Below are 21,339 nucleotides of genomic sequence, written 5' to 3'. Positions count from 1 at the left end.
TATTACTATATTTGCTACCTGCTCTGTTTATACAACGTGTACAAAACGCTTTTAATCAGTCTGCATCGACGAACCATATCGTTCTAAGGCGATTTAAATTATATCAGATATATTCAAACCAAGTAATCAGAACGTTTCTTCTCACCTTGCATGATCTTCAACAATTGCAAGACACTTTGTAATGGTTGATTCGAGCCACCTTCGACTCCCAGTTGAGCAGCTGTAAGTTGCTGACTTCTTATGGCGTATGATAACGTTCGAAGTGCTGATTTGAATTGCGGTGATCGTATGACAGAATTGAGTTCAGCGGTGGTGTGTTTTGCACCGGCTGGGAGATGAGGAAACAAAGCTTGGGCCACATGAGAGTCACTCAGCATTCCACTGACGAGATCTGGTGTAATTGCGTCTGATAAATCCAGGTCTGGTTCAGATGCTAGGTGAGTGGGTAACAGGGGTGAGATGTAATTTATTCAAAACGAACTATAGCAAGGAACGTACGTGGCACTTGAATGTTTGCCAAGATACTTCGAAGTTGATCCATTTGGGCTGATTTGCTTGATGGAGCAGCTCCAGAGGCTGGTGCTGTTGTAGCAGCAGAGCGAGATGAAGTACCTCTATCGGATCTGTTTAAGTTCACTCTGGCTTATATGAGTCAAACAGCTGATGCGTACCCAGACGTTTGGCTCAACAAGGCTTGTATCTGAGCATCTTCATTCACATCAACAGACTGATTATTTATGATGTTGTTGAATTTGGCGACCAGTTCAGCATCTGTTTCTTCCTTTGGCTCTTGCATCCAAAAGAATACTCGTTGAGATATTTCCTTCCATTTCAAGACATAGTTTCGAGCGTGTATTTTGACCAGTTCAGCATCACCGGGGAAGAGAATCAAGTCCTCTACAATAACCTTGGTAGTTCGATCTTGAAAAATGACGTGCATCAAGTCATCTTCTTGCTCCAAGTACAGTAATCTGTAAAACGTTTGGAAATTAATTTCTGATATGCATTCATACTAGCATTCATGGGATATTTGAGGAAAAGTATTGGTATCTGCAAGCTTTCAGTAAGATGTTCAATTGCAAATGTTGATGGTTCAATGCGAAAAGGACGAAGACGGTGAGCAGCATACCCTTTAAGAGCAACATCTGGTTTGAGCATATTATTTTCCTTTATTAGTTTACCTGTAGGCAAGCAAGTTGAAATTAATGGACTTTCTACAAGCATTTGTCACGTTGATTCAACTTACCAGCTTTGATTTCTAGCAAATGCTTGGACGGTGCTTGTGCAGGAGTGCCAAATAATGACATACTTGTTATTTGCACTTGCTGCTTTGAATGGATTTGATGCAACTGCGACTCTATTGTGTTGGGATGTATTATGTTTTGACGATCGAAGGCTGTCGAGGAGAGGAGCAAGGACGAAGCAAGGACATGGTACTTTATTTATGCAGCTACGTGAGGTTCAAAGTATAGCACTTGCTTTCAATGTCGCAATACGTAATTTTGAAAGTCATCAGTTTTGACTGCCTGCTCCTCTGTGTATAGGACCAAGACGTGTATAAAACAAGGATATTGACGTGAATATTGGACGCTCTGACGCTTGAACCGTGTAGTACTCTGTGCTTCAATGTGTTTCAAAACGGCATGCAACGACATTTGATGTGTTCAATCACACAAGATAGAGTCTAGCAACATTCGAGAATGCGCTTGTCTTTTTGATTGAATACTCAGATTGCTAAGCAGTCTACTGTATTCATCGATTGAGATTGATTTACCTTCCAACTGTTTCGAGGAGCGTAGATGACAGTTTGCTGAATTATGTGGGCCTGGCCAGGTACTGAGATTTTGTCTCGCGTTTTGTACATCACAACAGTTGTGCCTGTCTTCTGTTTAAAAATCCTTTGGTCTGCCTTTAGACTTGCCGCTGTAGACGTGTTGGGCCCCTGAGCCCCTGTTGGAGAGCGAGCAAGAGCAACATAATCGTCCGATTCGGAAGGGTGATGATGTTGGGACGAGTGAGAAGAAGAACCCCTTTGTGCCGTCGATTAATATCAGGAGCCTTGCGAAGGAGGATGCAAACGTTGCTAGGTCATCCTTGCTGATGACTCCTTTGTTGGACATATCATTAAGGAGACTTTCCATACGAGTGACGGTTTCAAACAGCGAATTCTTTTGACCTATTTCAATGAAGAAATGAATGTCCTGGTGATCTGCAAAATGGGATGTTTAGGCACAACACTGTCAACTTGGATGTTACCAAGTTTTGGACCTCTCTTGCGCGTCTCCGGATACGAGCATGGAGCCACTGAAAGCATCTTGTTCTCAGCGTCGACACAATTTGAGCATGGCATCTACAAAGGAACGTGTGTGTTTGCTTCTTGAAGCTCAAAATCCGAGTTTGATGTCAACTCCCACCTCGCCATTGCACGTCCTTTTCTTCGTACGGCAGCGCTCTAGAAGTGAACAGGACGCTTTAATAATCGATTTTCAACTTTTAACGAATATACAACTAGATTGAATGGTTCTCGTTATGCAAAACCCCAACCAAAACCTCAAAATCATCCAAGCGCACCAGCTCACGTACTACAAGCTCTGGTCGTGACTTTTCGCTTCTTATTAGGCTAGTCCTCTCCATTCTCGAAAGCCTAGTCTTGTTCCTGCTCGACCATCATTGTAAATTGACAATCAGGACATATCAGAGCCTTACTTCGATGGCGACATAGTGGTGCAAACGAAAGCGATACAGCCTGGTAGATTTGAGCGAATCTTTGAATTGGGATGTCAGGCAACTGCGTTTTACAAGACATGAAACTGCGCACCAATGGTAAAGCTTCCATCGTACACAAAATTTCACAAGTTACAAGTATTCAAACAAAGAGTTGCACCGTGAGCGTACAAAAGTCGTACGCTACTTCGAGAAGGTGAGAAATCATGATGTTGAGCACAGCCCACTAAGTGTTTAGCTACGGAAAATAAACCTGCGTCCATTTTGTCTCTATCTTGCGCGTGAGCTCGATGACCTGTGTTCGAAGAACGGAAGACAGCTGAGACATCATGGATGCTATCTGAATGCTCTCCCTATCTGGACTAGACCTTGAACCTCAGACTACGATGCTGCAATTAGATGAGCAGGGTCTCGGTGGTTTGTGTTGGCATGCATGCAAGAGGGACACAACCATCTGACAGCCAATTTTCGTGAAAATTTGCATATTGATACGTCCCAGATTGCATTCGAGTGCTCCGACAGAGCTCCTTGAGGCCTGCTGACATTTAGTTGGATTAAGGAAGGTGAACTTTGAACATTGGTGCAGTAAAGCAAGGGGGCAACGAAGCTGTCGTCGTTCAAAAAATTCATAAGTTGTTTTTAAATAACTGAGGCACGATTTTTAAATACAATAAGTATTCTACAGTAAGTGTCATCCCTTTCCACCCAATTCCAACCTAAAGCTACTTTGGAAACAGATTCATCCTGTGCATTTCAAACTTGACACCTTCTTCCTTGTTATCTTCCTTTCGTTGAGGTTCATACTTGTTGTTGTTGAAGGATGGAAGAGAGGATCCATTCTTTGTTTGGAGGTCTTTCAAGGCATTCTTGACTAAATTACTATACACCTACATGCCGGGAATATATAGGATTAGTCTATATTTCGAGTTAGATTCATTTCGTAGCGAAAAAGATCACATTCACGGTGCCAATAATATCTTACAAGTGCAACATTAAAGAGACGACCAGTGTTCTCAAGCATTGGAAGCACGATATTCACAATATCGGTTACGGATTCTTCCCACGTTCTGATCAAATGAGGTTCCGTGACACGCAGACGAAGCACCATCTCCGAACCACCTATATGAAAAAAAATGAATGAAAGAACACGTATGTGACAACTCTTCACTAACTTACGAGCAAATGCCGTTGAAAACAATGGTGAATGACCAATAGAAAACGGACTCATATTTGCGGCATTCGTTATTGGGAAATCCTTTTTACCATATGTTGTTGGACTATTAGGTGAGAATGGCAGATTGTTGACATCCATTCCTTCAAAATGGTGTGAGGTCTTGAGAATACACAGCATGGCTCTATGTGCAGCCAAGATGATCTCTTTACTCGACACCATTGGACCGTCCTCTCCTGATGTCAGACGATAGATTTTACTGGGATCATCTTGACTATGACCATGTAGCAACATCATAAAGTGGAAGAAACTATATATGAAATCTACAGCGTGAGGAGATACCAGCCATCGTGGAGCACTAGAATATGTATATTGACTCGTGTCAACGATAGGAAGTTTCCGTGACAGTAATACGTTCAATGATTCAAATGGTTTGTAAAAGTCGTCCAGACAGTCCCACCATTCGATAAAGGAATTATGGATGGTTGCTCGTGACCGTTGTGGGTCCATGGTATTTAAGACAGCAGTGGTACTCGGAGGAGGGACAAATTCAAGCGTAGCAGTAGCTGGTTTAGCGTCACGGATTATGCTAATCACCTGTCTGGCCAGACAACAGAGCTCAAAAGAATGAGCGGCGTCAACCGTCAATTCAACACCACTACTAGGGAAAAAAGACGTTTCATCGAAATCCTGACGTGGGGTTTTGAAGACACTGTAGCGAGGCCTTCGATAGAAGAATAACACCTGTTCCATCGTCAAACTGCTCTGAACCTTCTCCTGATTCACCAGCTCGTTTATGAGAAGCAATGCTGGCTTACAGTCCCTCTGCACAAAAACAACAAAGTAAACACACAAGGAAACACGTAAGTCAACAGGAAACACAAATCAGCCTCGTGTATATTCCTTACCTCGTGCATAGTGGGTGGAAGTTGCACAATGGAACACGTGTACAAGTCAAAAGCCAACAAGCACAACCATAAAATCTTTCTTGTTTTGGCTTCTCCAACGAGCAGCTTCGGTGGCATGATAGAAAACAGTTTGTAGTGAAGGTCTTCCTGTAGCCTATGGTATAAATTCAATTTTAGACTAATCACCTCGCTAATGTAAGCTGAGAGAGGTTGACTTACCAAAGTCGTTGAGCCAAACGAATCGCTACGAAAGTGTACATATGTGCCTTCAAGCCGTTTCGTTCAATAAAGTCATAAGCTACAGAGAGTATCGTCAGCAAGTGTTGTCACGATACATGTCGTTGCGAGAGGCAACTTACTGCATAGCAAGACCAGAGTCTGTACAAGAGTAGCTGATTCTATTGGAGGAGCCTTGTCCAAGATGTCCTCGGCCTTCTTTGCAAACATTGCAGCTGCCTTCTTCGGAGACCCATACTTGTCGTCATATAGATGTGGGTGGGTAGAATTCAAAGAACCGAGGGCATATATAGCATTCATTAGATAGTCGGGATGTTTCAATGTCGGGAACAGTTTCGAGTAAAAGTAGGATTCGTCAAATAGATAGATTGAGCGTCCGAGAGCATAAAAGTAGTTTTGGATGAGGTTCATTTGAAGTTCTGTTAGTGTGCTTGACTGAGATCCCGATGAAGACGATGACGAGTCGGCGATTTGCATGACGGCATGATCGAGCTTCGTTCCGTCGGTGAGACCAAACTGATCCGCAAGAGTTGTCGAAATACGTAGGTATCCCAAGTTCTCTGCCATATTTGTTGTAGGCAAAGAACTATAAAACGGGTCCAGAAACAGACTTGGATCTAAGATTCGCGAAGGAAGTCTTGTCAGCAATGGTGTAAAGGGGGGTTCACGCAAGGTTGATTCAACTTACCAAAACCTAAACTATTTGACAACATGAATGGATCTGTTGACTGTAAAGACGGTGAAGACATCATTAACCGCTCCATAGCCTGGCCAAAAGTAGGAGTTGTCTCTGTAATCTCAACATCCTCGTCTACATCAGTCAACTTCTTTTCAGGAGATGAAGCGTATGGAGTGAGTGCCATATTGTCCAGTTCATCCTGTATGTCATAATATGGTTTGTCTTGTGGAGGCCTCGAGTATGGCAGTTGAGAATCATTACTTCGAGGCGAACTAGGGTATGGCAGTTGAGCATTACTAGGTTCAGGCGGTGTAGAGTATGGCAGCGGGGTTCTGCTTCGAGGAGCCGTGAAGATTGGCTGATTCATTATCGGAAGTTCTGGCTGATATTTACCGTACGTCACGTTCGAATCTTCTGGCTGATACTTTTGCGAGTAGTTGTTGTACTGATCGTAATTAGAGTTGATGTTGGGAACTTCCTGCTGCTGTTGTTTGTAATGATTTCGACCTCCTTGTTGATTATTAGACTGAGAGGAAGCAGCATAGTCGTCGGAATCGTAAGGCTCACGTTGCTGATGTGAGTGAGAAGTGCTACTCTTTCGCTTTGATGATTTCGACAAGGAAGATTGGGAAGGAGGCTCTACCATTTCTAACTCTTCCTTGCTGATGACTCCCTTGCTGGATAAATCAGCCATAAGAGTTTCCATGCGCTCAATCTTTAAGAGCAGGGAGTTCTTTTGGCCTGTTTTCAATAGGATATTACGGTAAGTTGTCAACTTAAGTCGGATCATGACATGACATGGCAAAGTCGTTTCTTGTACCAGGTTTTGGCCCACGTTTTTTCTTCTCCGGAAACGTGCACGGACCGACTTGCAGACCCTTCGCCACTGCTTCCAAGCAGTTAGAGCACGGCAGCTGCAGGGAGTGTTGTTGTAAGCTTGAAGCTCGAACGAGTCGAAATGTTGCGCGGATGTCAAACCCACCTGGCCATCGCACTTCCTTTTCTTGGCACGACAGCGCTCTAGTGTAAAAGATGCTTTAACTAATGCTTCTTTACGAAAAGCAGCAAGATCAACCCAGCATGTATTTGGCCGAGCGAAAAACACCTTTCAAACAAGGACAAAAACTTGAGTGGATACATACCACAAGCTTGCTGCGCTACTTTGCGCTTCTTATTAGGTAGCTGCTCATCGTTATCGTCGTCAAAACCTTGGTCTTCGTCCTCTAGTTTCATTTTGCCTAGGTACGTTGAAAGCTTTACCAACAACCCATTCAATCAGGAACGAAACACCCACAAAGAGTGCTGTGAGTGCATCTTTCACCCGCGGTTATTACATACAGCATGCAGACCTCACAAATCTATTCAACTCCCGTCCGTGTTTTCGTCCAATGGTAGCCATTCTCCAAGTGGCAACAATTTACGCGTTTCCGTTGCCAATGAGCAGTGCAAACGTGACATTTTTGGCAAATTGCATTAATATACTCATTAAACGCAATATTCACATTCCGTTTTCTTCGTTCTCCAATTTTCGTTCGTCGCATTCCTGCAACAAATCCGAACATTCGCATTCATTATAAGCAAAGATGGGCGATCACCCTCCTGCGAACGATGGGAAGGGGAACAAAATCATCCTAGAGTTTCCATATGAGAGCGCCCCTCAACCATTCTCTCAGATGCCCACTGGTTCTGCTCAACCTGCTCGTTTTCGCCAAGAATTTGGTTCATCATCAAACACTTCGCAAATGCCAGCAACCGCTGCTATACGACCAGAGAGACGCCAATTAGATGATATTCAACAGAGCATTCAACCAAGATCTACTCAGGAACAGCCCGCATCTGGTCGAGGTCAACTTCTTGCATCAAACCCAACAGCATCACGATCAAATCAGCAAGAACGATCAAACAACAATAATGCTCCTACAGCAAATCCTGGTTTCGCTCCTGCTGCATTAAGAAACTCGGGATTCTTTGGTAATATGTCTGATGATCGTAATACTATGCTGGCAAGAGATAGTAGTGGTGAATTGGGTAATGGCTTCCCAAAGAGAACTCGTAGTCTGGTCAGAGTCGGGGAAGTCAGAACCGTAGAACGACCTAAACCAATGATGAGAAATGAAAACATGGCTCCTCCTGCTGCTCGTGCTGGTATGTCTTGGATGATGTGTGTTGTAGTTGATGAGCATTCATTTTGCAAAGGAACGAACGCCAATTAGATACTGCTTCATCAATGCTTGATCAGTGATCATTTCAAACCACTGATTACTCTGGTATCTCATGCACAAATACTCAAATCAGGTGCTACCTCTACGCGGTTGGGACCGATACCAAGTAAAGACCCACCAAATCGATATACTCCTCCTGCTCCTTCTCAACGAGAGACAACTGGATGGTGGTCATTTACTGCTAAAGTCGTCACTTGTTGTGTTTGGCCAATCTGTTTGTCTGCAGCTGGTCAAAAGGATCTAGCCGTTCGACAAGCATGGCGTGAAAAGGTATGCAAAAGTGGGATAGTGAATGAATATTGAAGCGTTTCTCAACGAGGATCTACCTCCTTCTTTACATTCTTCAAACTTTTAATTTTCTGTAAACACGTCATCAACTTTCATCCAAATCGAAAATAGGTTACCTTATGTCTCATCATCTTCGCAATGAGTTGTGGATTGGGATTCATGACATTCGGATTACGTCCATTGTTGTGTCCTAGTACCCAAACAACCTCGACTTCGGATGCATACTTCAACCAAACAGATCATTTATCAAAAGTGTATAGAGACGATGTAGTCATTAATGGTTATATCTACGACTTTAACGATACAGCTGCTAGACTCGCTTATTACTCTGGAGGAACAATCATCCTCGATGCAGACTGGCATGGTCAAGATATTAGTAGACTCTTTAAACCATTCAACAGCTCGAACGCTTGTAATGCTTTTGCCATGGTGGACACCTCGTCTTGCACCATTCCAAACCCGTGGAGTCTATCCTCGCCTAGCCTTGGACCAGTCATTAATGGATTCTGTCCAGATGTTACTTGGCTAGGGCGCCCGAAAAGTTATGTTTGGTTTGCCTGGGACGAAGTATTGAAGAATGTAGCAGCGCCACATGCTTTGACAGTATATAATAGTCGTGTACTCAACCTGACGGCGTATTACGCAAATGATACAGCACATCGGTTTGTTGAAGCTTACTCAACTGCCACGCATCAACTCAATTCGTCATTGGGTCGAGATGGAACGTATCTGCTATCAGCCAATCCTAATAGTAAAGCAGCTATCGCGTGTCTAACACAGCTTTATACTGTTGGATTTATTGATTCCGAGTCGCTTGGTTGTGTCTCTGCTGACGTGATTCAAGGAATCATGCTAGCTGCTATCTTGACTGTCATATTATGTAAATTCATAATGGCTATTACGTATCACTGGTGTGTCTCGTGGCGGCTGGTCCGTCAAAATGTAGTTAGATCATATTATCGAGATGATTACCGTGACGTCCCTGATTTAGCATCACAATGGGCCTTTGATGCAAACAAGGCAGCTGGATTGGGTCAGCCTAGTCTTGCACCGTATGCACCATCAGATGATTTTTATACGTTTCTAATGGTTACCTGTTATTCAGAAGGTGAAGCTGGTATTCGAGGAACTCTAGACTCGTTAGCCTTGACGCATTATCCAGACGACAAGAAACTCTTGTTTATAGTAGCTGATGGACTCATCACTGGAAGCGGAAATGATCGTCCAACTCCGGATATAATAGTAGACATGATGACTCGTGGTGGTCCCGGTCTTGAAGATTTAGGTGGTGATCCAGAACCTAAATCATACTTGGCTATTGCTGATGGTGCCAAGCAACACAACATGGCAAAAGTATATGCTGGTCACTATATAGTCCGAACACATGTAGTACCCATGATTGTCGTCGTCAAATGTGGTCCACCGAACGAAGCCAAGATTAAAAAACCTGGTAATCGTGGTAAAAGGGACTCGCAGCTAGTATTGATGAATTTTGTGTCTCGTGTCATGTTTAATGATCGTATGACGCCACTTGATTATGACATGTTTATCAAAATCGCCAGAATCACTGGTGGTGTATCTCCCGATCGCTATGAACTAGTGCTCATGGTAGATGCAGACACCATCGTAAGACCTGATTCGTTGGCTCATATGGTCGCAGCTATGAGAAACGATGATCGGATCATGGGATTGTGTGGTGAGACTCGGATTGCCAATAAACGGGCTTCTTGGGTCTCTGCTATTCAAGTGTATGAGTATTATATATCACATCATATGGGTAAAGCTTTTGAGGCTTTGTTTGGTGGTGTTACGTGTCTTCCAGGTTGCTTTTGTATGTATCGAATCAAGGCTAGGAAGGGACCTGGTGGGCGTTGGGTCGTGCCGGTAAGCTTGCGCCAAATCAAATCTAGCACTCGAAATGTTTCTTTTCTGCTTTTGAACCTCATATGCTTTTTGAAATACAAAGGTACTTGCAAATCCAGATATTGTGGATGAGTACTCTGAGAACGTTGTCGACACTCTGCATAAGAAGAATCTCTTGCTGCTAGGAGAAGATCGATTCTTGAGTACCTTGATGCTACGAATGTTTCCACGTCGTAAAATGACTTTTGTGCCACAAGCTGTTTGTCGCACTGTCTGTCCTGATGAATTCTCAGTCTTGTTGTCGCAACGTCGTCGTTGGATTAACTCGACTATACACAATTTATTGGAGTTGGTCCGAGTACGAGACTTGTGTGGGACGTTTTGCTTTAGTATGCAATTCGTTGTTGCTGTAAGTGTGGTTAGGTGGTGATGCCAGGTTTTATCGGAGTTCAAGAAGGTCTTCCGGTCTTCTTTTTTGCAATGATGATTCTTATAACACTAAGTCTCATGTATAGTTGGACTTGATTGGGACATGTGTATTACCAGCTGGTCTACTCTTCACCGTATACATGATTGTCCAAGCCATCTTTACTCGCAGCTTAGGTCTGCTCCCTCTCGCCATCCTGATCCTAACCACGTCACTCCCAGGAATCCTAATCGTAATCACCACCCGGAAAATGGTATACGTGCTATGGATGTTTGCCTACTTGATCGCGCTCCCAGTCTGGAATTTCATATTACCACTATACGCATTCTGGCGCTTTGACGACTTTTCATGGGGAGAGACCCGGAAAGTTGCTGGTGAAGGAGTGTCTGCTGAAGATCATTCTACACGTGAAGGGGTATTTGAAATCAACTCAGTATCGCTGAAACGGTTTGCAGAGTGGGAAGTCGAGTATGGAAGGTTGCCTGCTCCGAAAAAGACGGATACGGCATTATTCGGTGGGACGACTGCTGTACCTATGTTTCCAAAGGCTGTGGCTGTTAGGTCTGCTGGTGGTGTAGGAGGCACAGGTGCTGGTTTGGCAGAGGCTGCTGAACCTGATGCGGTTGTCGTTGTACGTAATCCGTCACCAGATCGCAATGGAGGGCGTAAACCGTCACCGCAGCGAAATGTAGAGGTAGCACGTAATCCATCTCCACAACGAAACGTAGAAACAGTACGTAATCCATCACCACAACGAAACGTAGTAGTCGAAGCAGCACGTAATCCATCACCACGACGAAATGTAGATGAGTCAGTACATATCCCGTCTCCTCAACGATTTGTAGAAGAAGAACGAAGAGCACTAGAAGCCACTGAAAAGAAGCTTGACTCTGAACGACGAGACCTTGAGCGACGAGATCGTGAACGTGAGGAAAAGAAGGCTCGAAGAGAACGTGAAAATAGCAAGAAGGAAGGAGACCGTGAAACTCGTCGTGACAAGGAACGCCAAGAGTCGTCTTCTCGTCGTCGAGATAAAGATTCAGGCACGTCATCTAGTCGTCATAGAGAAGATACAACAACAAAGGAAAAACGAGATCGTAGTGCTACCAATAATGAACGTAGTAAAAAGGAACCGTCCGCTGTTTCTGCTAGTAAAGAGACTAGAGAAGAGACTCGAGAACGACGACGACAACGACATGACGAAAAGGAAGCTCGTAAACGTGAACGTGAATATCGAGATGCTTATCCTTCCAAAGCTAAAGGTGATGACGTCGTACCCATATTGAGGAAATCTGAAGAAGATCAAGATCGTCGTAAAGCTTTATCTGCTGGTAAATCAACAAGTAATCAACCAGCACCACCATCTCTACCACCAAAAGACACCACCAACAATCGAGTAGCATTTGCATCTGATAAACGTAGGATTGTTGAAGAGTCTGAAGACGACGACGACGATGACGATTTGGATGTAAAGCCTACTGCAGCTGTATCAGCACGTCGTTTAGAAGAATCACCTACTCGTGCCTTTGTAGCTGCACCACCAAGAGGAGAGTCATTTACAGCTTCGCAAAGGATGGGTGATAGTCCGCCACGACCTATTAATGTAGCGGCAGATGGTGGTGGTAGTGTGAGGATGGCTGGTCCACGACCTCCACCATTCTAATTCAGGGAAGGAATGGCGATCCAGTACTTACAATGTAGTCTGTTTTTCTCCTAGACAACTTACATATAATTTGGACAACCAAACCAACACATATAATCGTAATCTGATGGGACAATATAATGCTATGTAGTCGTCCGAAATACCCATATAATTTGTTTTCTAATGTAAATAGTTGCAACGCAACAACCATATTGTTAACCTGAAACAATAGCCCCCTATATATTTTAACCCCAAAACAATAAACAAAACCATGACTGTCTCTATAAAAACTGCTTTGGCGTTTTATTCATGTTTGCTTGCTACACTATACTAAATCAAAATACACGACAATGATGAATCAGAGCTCAATCAATGGAGCTTCAGGCACAACTACTGCTGGAGGTTGTTGCTGTTGCTGCTGTTGTAGAGGTGCCTGATAATATCCACCTTGTTGAGGATATGGTTGTTGTGGTTGATATCCAGCATTCTGTTGTGAATAACCAGGTGCATAACCCGGTGCATATCCACTTGGCTGCCCTGCTGCTGCTAATTGTTGTTGATATTGAGGTGGCGATGAAGATTGTAGTGGTCCGCTATATCCTGGATTTTGCTGTTGTGGAGCATATGTATACGATGATGATTGTGATGGTGGAGGAGCAGCTACGACTATACCCACAGCAGGTGGAGGAGCTGTATAATTGGCATAATATGGTTGTTGTTGCTGTGCTGATTCCGGTGGTGGTTGAGAAATTCCTTGAGGCGGACCTACTATACTATTTGGATCTGGTGGGACTCCTACAGCAACGCCATCTGGTGGATAATACCCCCCTTGCGGAGGTGCTGCATACCCACCAGGCTGTTGTTGATATCCTGCATATGGTGCTTGTGATGGTGGATACATGGATGGATCATGTTGTTGTGGTGGTGGCTGCGGATGTTGTATTTGCTGAGGATATCCAGCAGCTGATCCTGGAGCATAATATCCATATTGAGATGGGTAAGCATCAGGTGGATTATGCATTGCAAGTCGTTCTTGCAGCATGGCATCATATGATTTAATAGCGTTGGTTGCCTTGTCGTGTAGAGCATAGAATGTACGGTATTTTTCATGTGTTTCTTCTAGTGATCGGGCTAGTTTTCCTTGTAGAGGTGCGACGTGACCAAATAGTGCCTGGATTTAACAGAGAAATAGAAGCATTTTTTTGAGTTTGAGACAAAAAAAATCTTGAAATCGCTGATATAATACCTGAATTTGAGCTGGATTCAGCACCTGAGGGCCACGAGCCTGCACATCCATATCAGTCCTTTCAACCAATTCCGAAAACAAGCGTACATTCTCCAACTCGGTAATAGACAAATCTAGAGGATTGGGTGCTGATGGAATCACCGATACAGATGACGAAGGACCTGCAGATACAGACATGTTGGACATTGGCCGACTTAATGAATCTGCTGTTGGCTGTTGTTGATTATTCTTGTACGACAAGGAATATTCGCTCGGATTATATGATGCTGCAGCCTGCTGCTGCTTGGTTTCTTTAAGTGATGCAGCAATAGCAGCCTTCAAATCCTCATCGTCATCTTCAGCGGCATTCGCTTTGGGGACTGGCTTGGATGGTACGGTAAACGTGACAACCTTCTTAGGTACTTGTCCGCCAGACTCTTGTAGCGACAAGGCAATAGCCTTTTCCAATTCATCTTGTTCTCGTTTAGCGACCTCGTCTATATTACCCCTCCCACCAGCAGAAATAGGTTCTGATCGAGACGATGGGGGAGACCCGATTGACGGTGGTGTAGTTTTACCAGTACCGAGTTTTGACACACATCCATCACATACACGTACTTCTTGCGTTATACCGAGATGTGGGAGTGGTATAGTCTTTGAGCTGCACTGACTACAAAACGTTTGTCCACAGTTTCGACAATGGTGTTTACGATTAAATGTTGTGAAAGGTGTTCGACAGCGCATGCAGACTTCACTGTCAGTCCATTCTGGAGCTGCGACTGTTTCGACCATGATCGATGATACTTCTGTAGATTCCACGGATGGGAAATTCAATCCTAGCGACATGTGGATAATGAGCTTGTCTTTTTTTGCGCTGTTGTTGCTTTCTCGACAAACATACCTTCTAGTTTTAATCGACTGTATGTATCCGTCATGTAAGTCAGTCCAGGCTTTCCTTTGAATGCCAAGCCCCATACTTGAAGCGATGACAGGATCTTTGATCTCACTTCTGGATTTGTTCCATACTAGGCAAAAAAAATGTGTCTCAGCGATTGGATGATCGACACAAAGCGCTCAACACTTACAGGTGCCTTGACAATCGACACTAGATTATCCACAAAATCTCGTGACGCCACTTCAGCCAAGAAATGATCTCCTCCATTCTTGACACAGATATCCGTCAACTACCAAGAAAGATGGCGTTTGAGTAAAACACTAGATTGCATTCTTGCCCAACACACTAAGCAATAAACACCACTCGTTACCTTAATAGTCAGTATCTGCACATTAGGATTCTTATGATTCAGCTTCTTCTTTAGTAGTTTGATCGCTTCTTTAGGTTGGACTTCTTTGGATTTGATCTTGTCACAGATTTCGAGATTCAATGCCAAATCTTCGCTTCCAATAGGGAGATTTTCTGATGTGGCTCGGTCTAGTATATGTAAATACGTTATTTAGATTGATTATTATAATGGTTCATAGCACGTATAGTCTATTTGAAATAAAGACGGCAACAAAGTTCAAAGTCATTGAAATTGTAATTTTACCAACGAGTTCTTCAAATGTCTTGTTGCCAAACCAGGAGGACATGGTATGAGTGACGCTGATCAAGCTGAAGTACAAGTTTCCGTTTGGCTCCTCTCTCCTTTGTGTTGTCGTGTTGATGAAATGTGAAAATCGAGAGTGATGACGCGTTGGACTCTCGAAGAATCACGTTTGATATGCGTCGAGTTTCTTATTTGTATCGTACTTTTACAAAGCGATTGCCTATCTATACTTCTATACTTCCTTCATATGTTCATACGATCAACAACCGAGAAAGACACTACTTAGTCAAACCAATCTGGGTCATCAAAGAAACCATCCATATACAATTTATCATACGTTTCACGTTTATATCCCTTCAAATACGGATCAGCATCCCAGCAATCTGTACATATGATCCCTACATCGCATAAAGCACCAAGTTCAGCAAACGCAAAACAAGACTACTTAAAAACAGAATAATGACTTGCCTCGATGAGCCTTGAATCGATTCCCCATAACAAGCGTGCACTTGACCCCACTCTTCTCACACCTCTCACATTTCAAATCAGGCAATATACCATCCAACAATTCACGCTGTCCAGCCCTCTCAGGATGCTGACTCTTCCTCCTCAATGAGCTCAATGACGGAAACGGCGTAGCGAACTCCGGCACCTTATAGCAAAAGTTATTGACTTTACTAATAATAACGTCGCAAGTCCTGGACCCATGACGATCAGTTAAGCCGAGTGGTATTGTCGTATGACGTATCTCATGAAGCTGTGCAGGCGTCAGGTCAGACACCATGACAGAGTCCTCGTTGCTGGCAAAGAAGTGACGGAATATATGTTTGATTTCTGGTTTTCGTGCTGCCCAGCCATTCCACGATGCATAGTATGTTTGGAAGGCTTGATCGTTTGCTGGTATAGCTTTGGTATCATTCAAGTCTATATCGAGTGGTACTGTGTATGGGAGTGTGGCTGGTGGTGTCCAGTTGGGTGGTTTTGTGATTGTTATAAAGCGATCGTGGCCTGTACCAGTGGATTTGGAGTGTAGGCCAAAGAGGCGAGAGAGGGCGTGAAGCTGGGATCTTAAAGTTGCGTCGGTCCTCCTGACTATAATGTGAAGAGGGTCAGAATGCATGCAGAAGGAGCGATAACAAAGCATCAAATGTTCAAAAGTTGAATCTATGACATGATTGAACGTACACTCCTTCGAAGACTCTGCCATCTCGAATATAGTTTTGAACCATAGCTTGATTTGTCCTGAATGTAGCTTCCATCCTATCAAGATATCATTCAAATGTCAAACATCTATTCATGAAAGCCTTTCACACGGTACACTATAAGATTACCTTCCCAATTTCCATAGAGTTCATCAAATTCCGACTCTGGTTGGCTGCTTGACTCCATGGGCCTTCCCATTGATCTGACTGGACAGGTTTGCAAGGAGCTACTAGGTGATGTTCCGAATTTCGAACCTCTTGATGAATTGACTTTCAATTTCACTCAGGGCGCGACATTAAATAGTTGATCTGCTGTATTCGCGTATTCGCAGGTCTTAAGTGGATCAAAGTTTTCTCGATGTCAAGTGAGCTGTAATTCAACTATTCATGGTCGATGCTCGACGAAAATCCAAGCTAGCAACGTGAATACTAACCTGTTACGCGCCATACGTCGAATTCGTCATCTTCAGAGTGTATTACACGTGACGGCTTTAAATCTCCCTCTGTAATTATTACACTTGGTATCAGGAGTAAATCAACTTCTTCTGTTGCCCTCTAAACCAGCGATATAATTTATGTTATGCAATCCGTACACGTGCAATTTTACAATGCTATACACCTATTTATTCTCCTCATCTATAACAACAAGCTGACAATCCTCACACAACTCCCCCAACACAAGCTCCTCCAACTCCTGATGCGTCAAAGGCTTCAACAATGCAACATTCACCTTCCCATTAACCCCAACAACATTCTTGGGCCTAAACGCCTCCCTGGCTTTATCAAGTTGCTCTCTACTCACATACGCAGGTGCCCGATGTCTCGTATAGAAATCAACCGGCTCGCCATTAGCAGGCATAAAGCACGGTATTCGTAATGGCGCATCTTCAATCTGGGCCTTTAGTTTCACCATCTTGTTGGCTTCTCCATGTACAAGCACTACATTTGATGGTGCACATTTCTCGATTAAGGAGAGGATGCCCTTTGCGTCTGCGTGTGCGGAGAAGGAGAGGTTGCGGATGGCAAGTTTGGGACGTATTGGTTCTGGATTATCGGGTGTGTATATTTCGGGTTGGTTGGCTAGGAGTTTGGCTCCTACGCTGCCTGCTGATTGGAAACCTGGGATTATAATCATGTTGTTGGCGTCTCCTGCCCATGCTCTCAATACCTGTTCAAGAAGGGAAAGAGTTGATCAGTTATAAGCGGAAAGCACAACCTGGAGCTGTTTTAGTGATGAAGCACAGAGAGCAAAAGAATCAAAGGAACCCAAAAGCATCCCAAACAAGAGCACTCACTTCAAGACTAGTTCCAGCAGACAACATTCCCGGCGTAGCAAACAACACAGCAGGTCCCGGATTATTAATATATTCTGGCTTCCACGGCTTTATAAACTTGAAATCAAAGGCATTCACATTCTCCTGCCCCAACTGATTCCTCAACGACTCATTCGTCCACGATATATACATTTTATAAAACTCGAGCGACTTTTCAGTCAGTCCACCCGAGAAATATATCGGTACCTGAATATTCTTACGCTTCCAAAATCCTTCGAGCAGGATACACAATTCTTGTGATCTGCCTAACGCAAAGACTGGAATCAAGACTTTGCCCTTCTTTTCGATCGTTTGGGTGTATACGTCTTGCAAAAACATGCGTTCTCGGACAAGACGAGAGTCACGGATGAGGGTTGCGTAGGTTGATTCGGTGATGAGGACGTCTGGTCTGCACTTGTCGATCCGTGCTTCACCCAAGTGGCGATCTGGGGTTGTGTTGAAGTCTCCTGTGTATACGAGAGATTGCATGCCGTACTTGATTCTAAACATGGCTGCACCTAATATGTGGCCTGCGTAGTAGCACTAGAGGAGGTGGTGTGCGTTGAGCAAACAAAAAGCGACAAAGTAATGTGAATGCATGGCAAGACTCAACCCTGAAGTTACCGTAATTTCAATATCCGAATCTGCAGTTGGACCAGGAAGTCGAATAGTCTCATCTTGTTCAATGGTGGTGACCTGTCAACGCAAAAACGAACACAAGAATTGAAGATTTGAGAACTCAACGCCCATCACGACACATCATCACTATAATGACAACACAACTAAAACACACATACTACAACATACCTTACTCAAACAGCTCCTAATATTCTCAGCAGAAAAATAATTAACCTCTCCCCTCCTATCCACAGCAACCTTCCTCGCATCCTCCAACATAATAGGCAGCATGTCCCGCGTTGGTGGCGTCATAATAAGCGGGCCATCATATCCAATAACTTCAGTCAGATACGGCAATGCTCCACAATGATCCAGATGTGCATGTGAAATCAGCACGACGTCAATTAGTTTGTTTAATGTGCCAGGTGCTGATAGATCTGACTTCAGGTAATGGAAATCAGGGAATCGGCGATGATCGGTATATCCCATGTGCTGTCCACAGTCTAGCATGATGTTTACTGGTCCAATGCGTGCTAGAATGCAGGAGCGTCCGACGTCTTGGCCTGCTCCTAGTGGGATTACTTGGATGCGGGAGGTGTATGCCATATTTTATTATGAATCTTTGGATGGCTTTGATCTCTGCTTGTTAGTTTCTATAATGTAATGGTCAAGCTTTCGTCGTTTTCATTGTTGATGAATGTTTTCAAGCTTTTTGAAGATTCTGAGCTGGACATGAAATGAAAAATGGACGCGTCAGACACCTCAAGCATGCCATGATTTATGGTAATCCTATAATCTGATCTCTTTTGGTTGTGTTTGAATTGCCATGGTCAAGCTTTCGTCATAGTCGTTATTTTGGAGTGAAGGTTTCAAGACGCGATTAACATCATTGAACTTGCTGATATGTGATATGCAAAGGGTGTTTGTTGTAATTGTTACAAAAGAGATTATATGTGGGTTTTTATATTTTATGTTTACGTTGCGTTTAGTACGGTGGGCCTGCCTTTTCCAAACTAGCTTTCATTTTCCTATTTCGAATGCATTAAGATCCCTCCCACCTCCTTCTACCTTGTATTGTCCTTTCCACCAACTGCAACAGACGACTCCCAGGATTTTGCCCAGCTTTCCAGGCTAGAGACTGCCCCCTTAATGACCTTCCTTGCCTTATCATCAAAACTTTCGACAGAGCCACGGTTCTTCTTGCCTAGTATACCTTCATCGTGAAAATCTTGCATAGTACGTGATTCCACGGCTCTGGATATAGACGTATGATCAAATGAGAATAGCAGGTCGTCGTCGTCTGATAAACGTGGAGTGGCTGCTTCCTGAGAGCTTCCTTCTTGACTATCTACATCCTCATCATCTTCTATACGAGCCAGACCTGCATCCTTGATTGCCGTTCCAGATTCATCAAATTGCGGTAAAGCTTCCCAGTTCATGTCATCCAAATCGCTACTCCATGAAGATTGTTTATATGATCTGGCAGCTGCAATTCCAATCTTTGGTTGAAATGCAGCAGCACGAGAGTTCCAAGAGTTTGTGGTAATCGAGATTGGATTTGTTTTGCGTGTTGGAGATGGTGATTGTGATATGATAAAGTGGTGTGGTTGGGTATAGGATGACACCATTTCCAAGTTTGGAATCTCGTCGGTGGTATAGCGGCCTGTTTTATCACGTATTGGTTTCATTCGGAAGCTGGGTGCGGCTTTGATGGCTTGCATCAGTTCATTCATTGATAGTCGGGCATCCTCGTCATGCTCAAATACACCTCGCATGATACCTAGGAAATAAATGCAAACATGAGCGTCGGCGAACGTTGAAAAACGTAGAGAGGGGAAACGTACAGGCAGTAGCATCGGACAGCCCAAACTCTCGATTCAGGATCTATCAAGGATTTGAATTTAATTGATATAACAGTATTTACTATACGATGAACGTGTCTCGTAATAAAGATCAATGCACTTACGTCTTTATCATAATCACAAAACGCGGCAAACGTAGGATCACTTTGCATGGCGGCTGCCCACTGGGAAAATGGGAGTTGGATCATTGTTAGAGAATATACTTTGAACCAGGGTTTTTTTTCCAAACTTACAGGATTGCGACCAGTAATCAAGTTGATCAATACAACACCCAGAGCCCACACATCGTTCGTGGCACCCCAGTATCCCATAGGAGAAGGAGACAAACATACAGAATCACTCCTCCTTAGTTTTGACGATTGACTCATTACTGATGCTGATGACGAGTCTGGAGTTGTGCGCTGCGATGTTGATCCCCTGCAAAAAACAAACATTAGATACATAACATCGTACAATATACCGACACTAGAATGTATGGCCTACCTGAGGGCTTGAGGCGATTGATACCTCAATGAGCCGACACCGATGTCATTGGAGAAGCTCTGCATCGTTGCTAGCCCAAAATCTGCCAGTTTCAATATAGGCCTTCCACCATCATCATTATCGACCTTGACCAAGATGTTTTCAGGTTTGATGTCGCGATGGTAGATTCCATTGTCGTGGCAGTGCTTCACAGCAGAACAGATTTGGAGCATCATATCTCGAACAGCCTCATCAGATAAGCCTGTTGTGAGAGTAAAGATGATGATTTACTTAATATGTTGTAGTTAAGTGTGCCACTCTACACGTAGATGACACATACCCTGTTCCTTGCTATTTTGCGCGGCCATGATGGTATCAAACAAGTCATTTGAGAGATATTCAAAGACCAGGAACAGGACATGAGGGGATTCAATCACTCGTTCCAGTTGGATGAGGTTTATATGTGGTGGCAGCATGGATAGAATGGAAGCTTCTTGGCGTTGTATGGCCAGTTGATGAGGGTTGAGATTGACTTTGAATAGACACTTTACAGCATACTAGAGGTGAAGGTGGAAAGTTTGGTGAGTGACTGTTTGTTCAGACCTTGACGAGTGTTGGGTTTAAGCGAGGAAGGGTTCTCGAGTAAAGGGCAAGATCATATTGAATTATAATAGAATGCGAATGAGACTCGACAAGGTCAACTGATATAGAGTTGATATAGAGTTGCTTGTCCGAAACATTGATTCGACAAAAGTATCGAGTGATAAGGCATCAAGCGCAGACCAACTACTCCAAAACTCATATATCTAATGCGATAGAGTCTTACCTCAGTCCCGTTGTCGACACTAAGGGCTCTATAGACGAGACTAAAGGACCCGCTGCCAATGAGTTCAACGAGCAGCAGTGTTCCATCGGGAGTATGCTTGTTGAGCAAGGCAGATGGGTTCAT

General features: G+C 43.7%; 6 protein-coding genes across 6 annotated transcripts; 1 reads left to right on the top strand and 5 right to left on the bottom strand.

Moving 5' to 3' along the window:
• Positions 1–51: 51 nt before the first annotated feature.
• On the bottom strand, positions 52–1,307 carry SmJEL517_g01236 (uncharacterized protein; the record flags this gene model as incomplete). Its single annotated transcript, XM_031167164.1, has 6 exons — positions 52–83; positions 146–433; positions 499–614; positions 672–971; positions 1,130–1,181; positions 1,247–1,307. The coding sequence occupies 6 exons, from the start codon at positions 1,305–1,307 to the stop codon at positions 52–54; spliced, it is 849 nt and encodes a 282-aa protein (XP_031026780.1).
• A 5,995-nt stretch (positions 1,308–7,302) lies between these two features.
• Positions 7,303–12,182, top strand: SmJEL517_g01235 (chitin synthase; the record flags this gene model as incomplete). Its single annotated transcript, XM_031167163.1, has 5 exons — positions 7,303–7,864; positions 8,015–8,211; positions 8,341–10,113; positions 10,196–10,501; positions 10,608–12,182. 5 exons carry the CDS (start codon positions 7,303–7,305, stop codon positions 12,180–12,182), a joined length of 4,413 nt encoding a protein of 1,470 aa, XP_031026764.1.
• Positions 12,183–12,519: 337 nt separating this feature from the next.
• Positions 12,520–14,976, bottom strand: SmJEL517_g01234 (uncharacterized protein; the record flags this gene model as incomplete). Its single annotated transcript, XM_031167162.1, has 6 exons — positions 12,520–13,332; positions 13,408–14,222; positions 14,288–14,411; positions 14,472–14,570; positions 14,652–14,818; positions 14,934–14,976. The coding sequence occupies 6 exons, from the start codon at positions 14,974–14,976 to the stop codon at positions 12,520–12,522; spliced, it is 2,061 nt and encodes a 686-aa protein (XP_031026765.1).
• A 239-nt stretch (positions 14,977–15,215) lies between these two features.
• On the bottom strand, positions 15,216–16,322 carry SmJEL517_g01233 (uncharacterized protein; the record flags this gene model as incomplete). Its single annotated transcript, XM_031167161.1, has 4 exons — positions 15,216–15,331; positions 15,471–16,025; positions 16,119–16,193; positions 16,265–16,322. 4 exons carry the CDS (start codon positions 16,320–16,322, stop codon positions 15,216–15,218), a joined length of 804 nt encoding a protein of 267 aa, XP_031026766.1.
• Positions 16,323–16,754: 432 nt separating this feature from the next.
• On the bottom strand, positions 16,755–18,672 carry SmJEL517_g01232 (uncharacterized protein; the record flags this gene model as incomplete). The annotated part of the gene is made up of 4 exons (XM_031167160.1): positions 16,755–17,303; positions 17,431–17,991; positions 18,073–18,144; positions 18,256–18,672. 4 exons carry the CDS (start codon positions 18,670–18,672, stop codon positions 16,755–16,757), a joined length of 1,599 nt encoding a protein of 532 aa, XP_031026767.1.
• A 458-nt stretch (positions 18,673–19,130) lies between these two features.
• SmJEL517_g01231 (uncharacterized protein) lies at positions 19,131–21,339 on the bottom strand (the record flags this gene model as incomplete). The annotated part of the gene is made up of 7 exons (XM_031167159.1): positions 19,131–19,846; positions 19,911–19,950; positions 20,033–20,092; positions 20,162–20,345; positions 20,412–20,652; positions 20,731–20,947; positions 21,217–21,339. 7 exons carry the CDS (start codon positions 21,337–21,339, stop codon positions 19,131–19,133), a joined length of 1,581 nt encoding a protein of 526 aa, XP_031026768.1.

This window comes from Synchytrium microbalum (assembly GCF_006535985.1).
Source record: "Synchytrium microbalum strain JEL517 chromosome Unknown SmJEL517_scf0004, whole genome shotgun sequence".
Lineage (NCBI taxonomy): Eukaryota > Fungi > Chytridiomycota > Chytridiomycetes > Synchytriales > Synchytriaceae > Synchytrium > Synchytrium microbalum.
The sequence above is the reverse complement of the archived record's forward strand: the minus strand, read 5'-3'. Positions and strand labels throughout refer to the sequence as shown.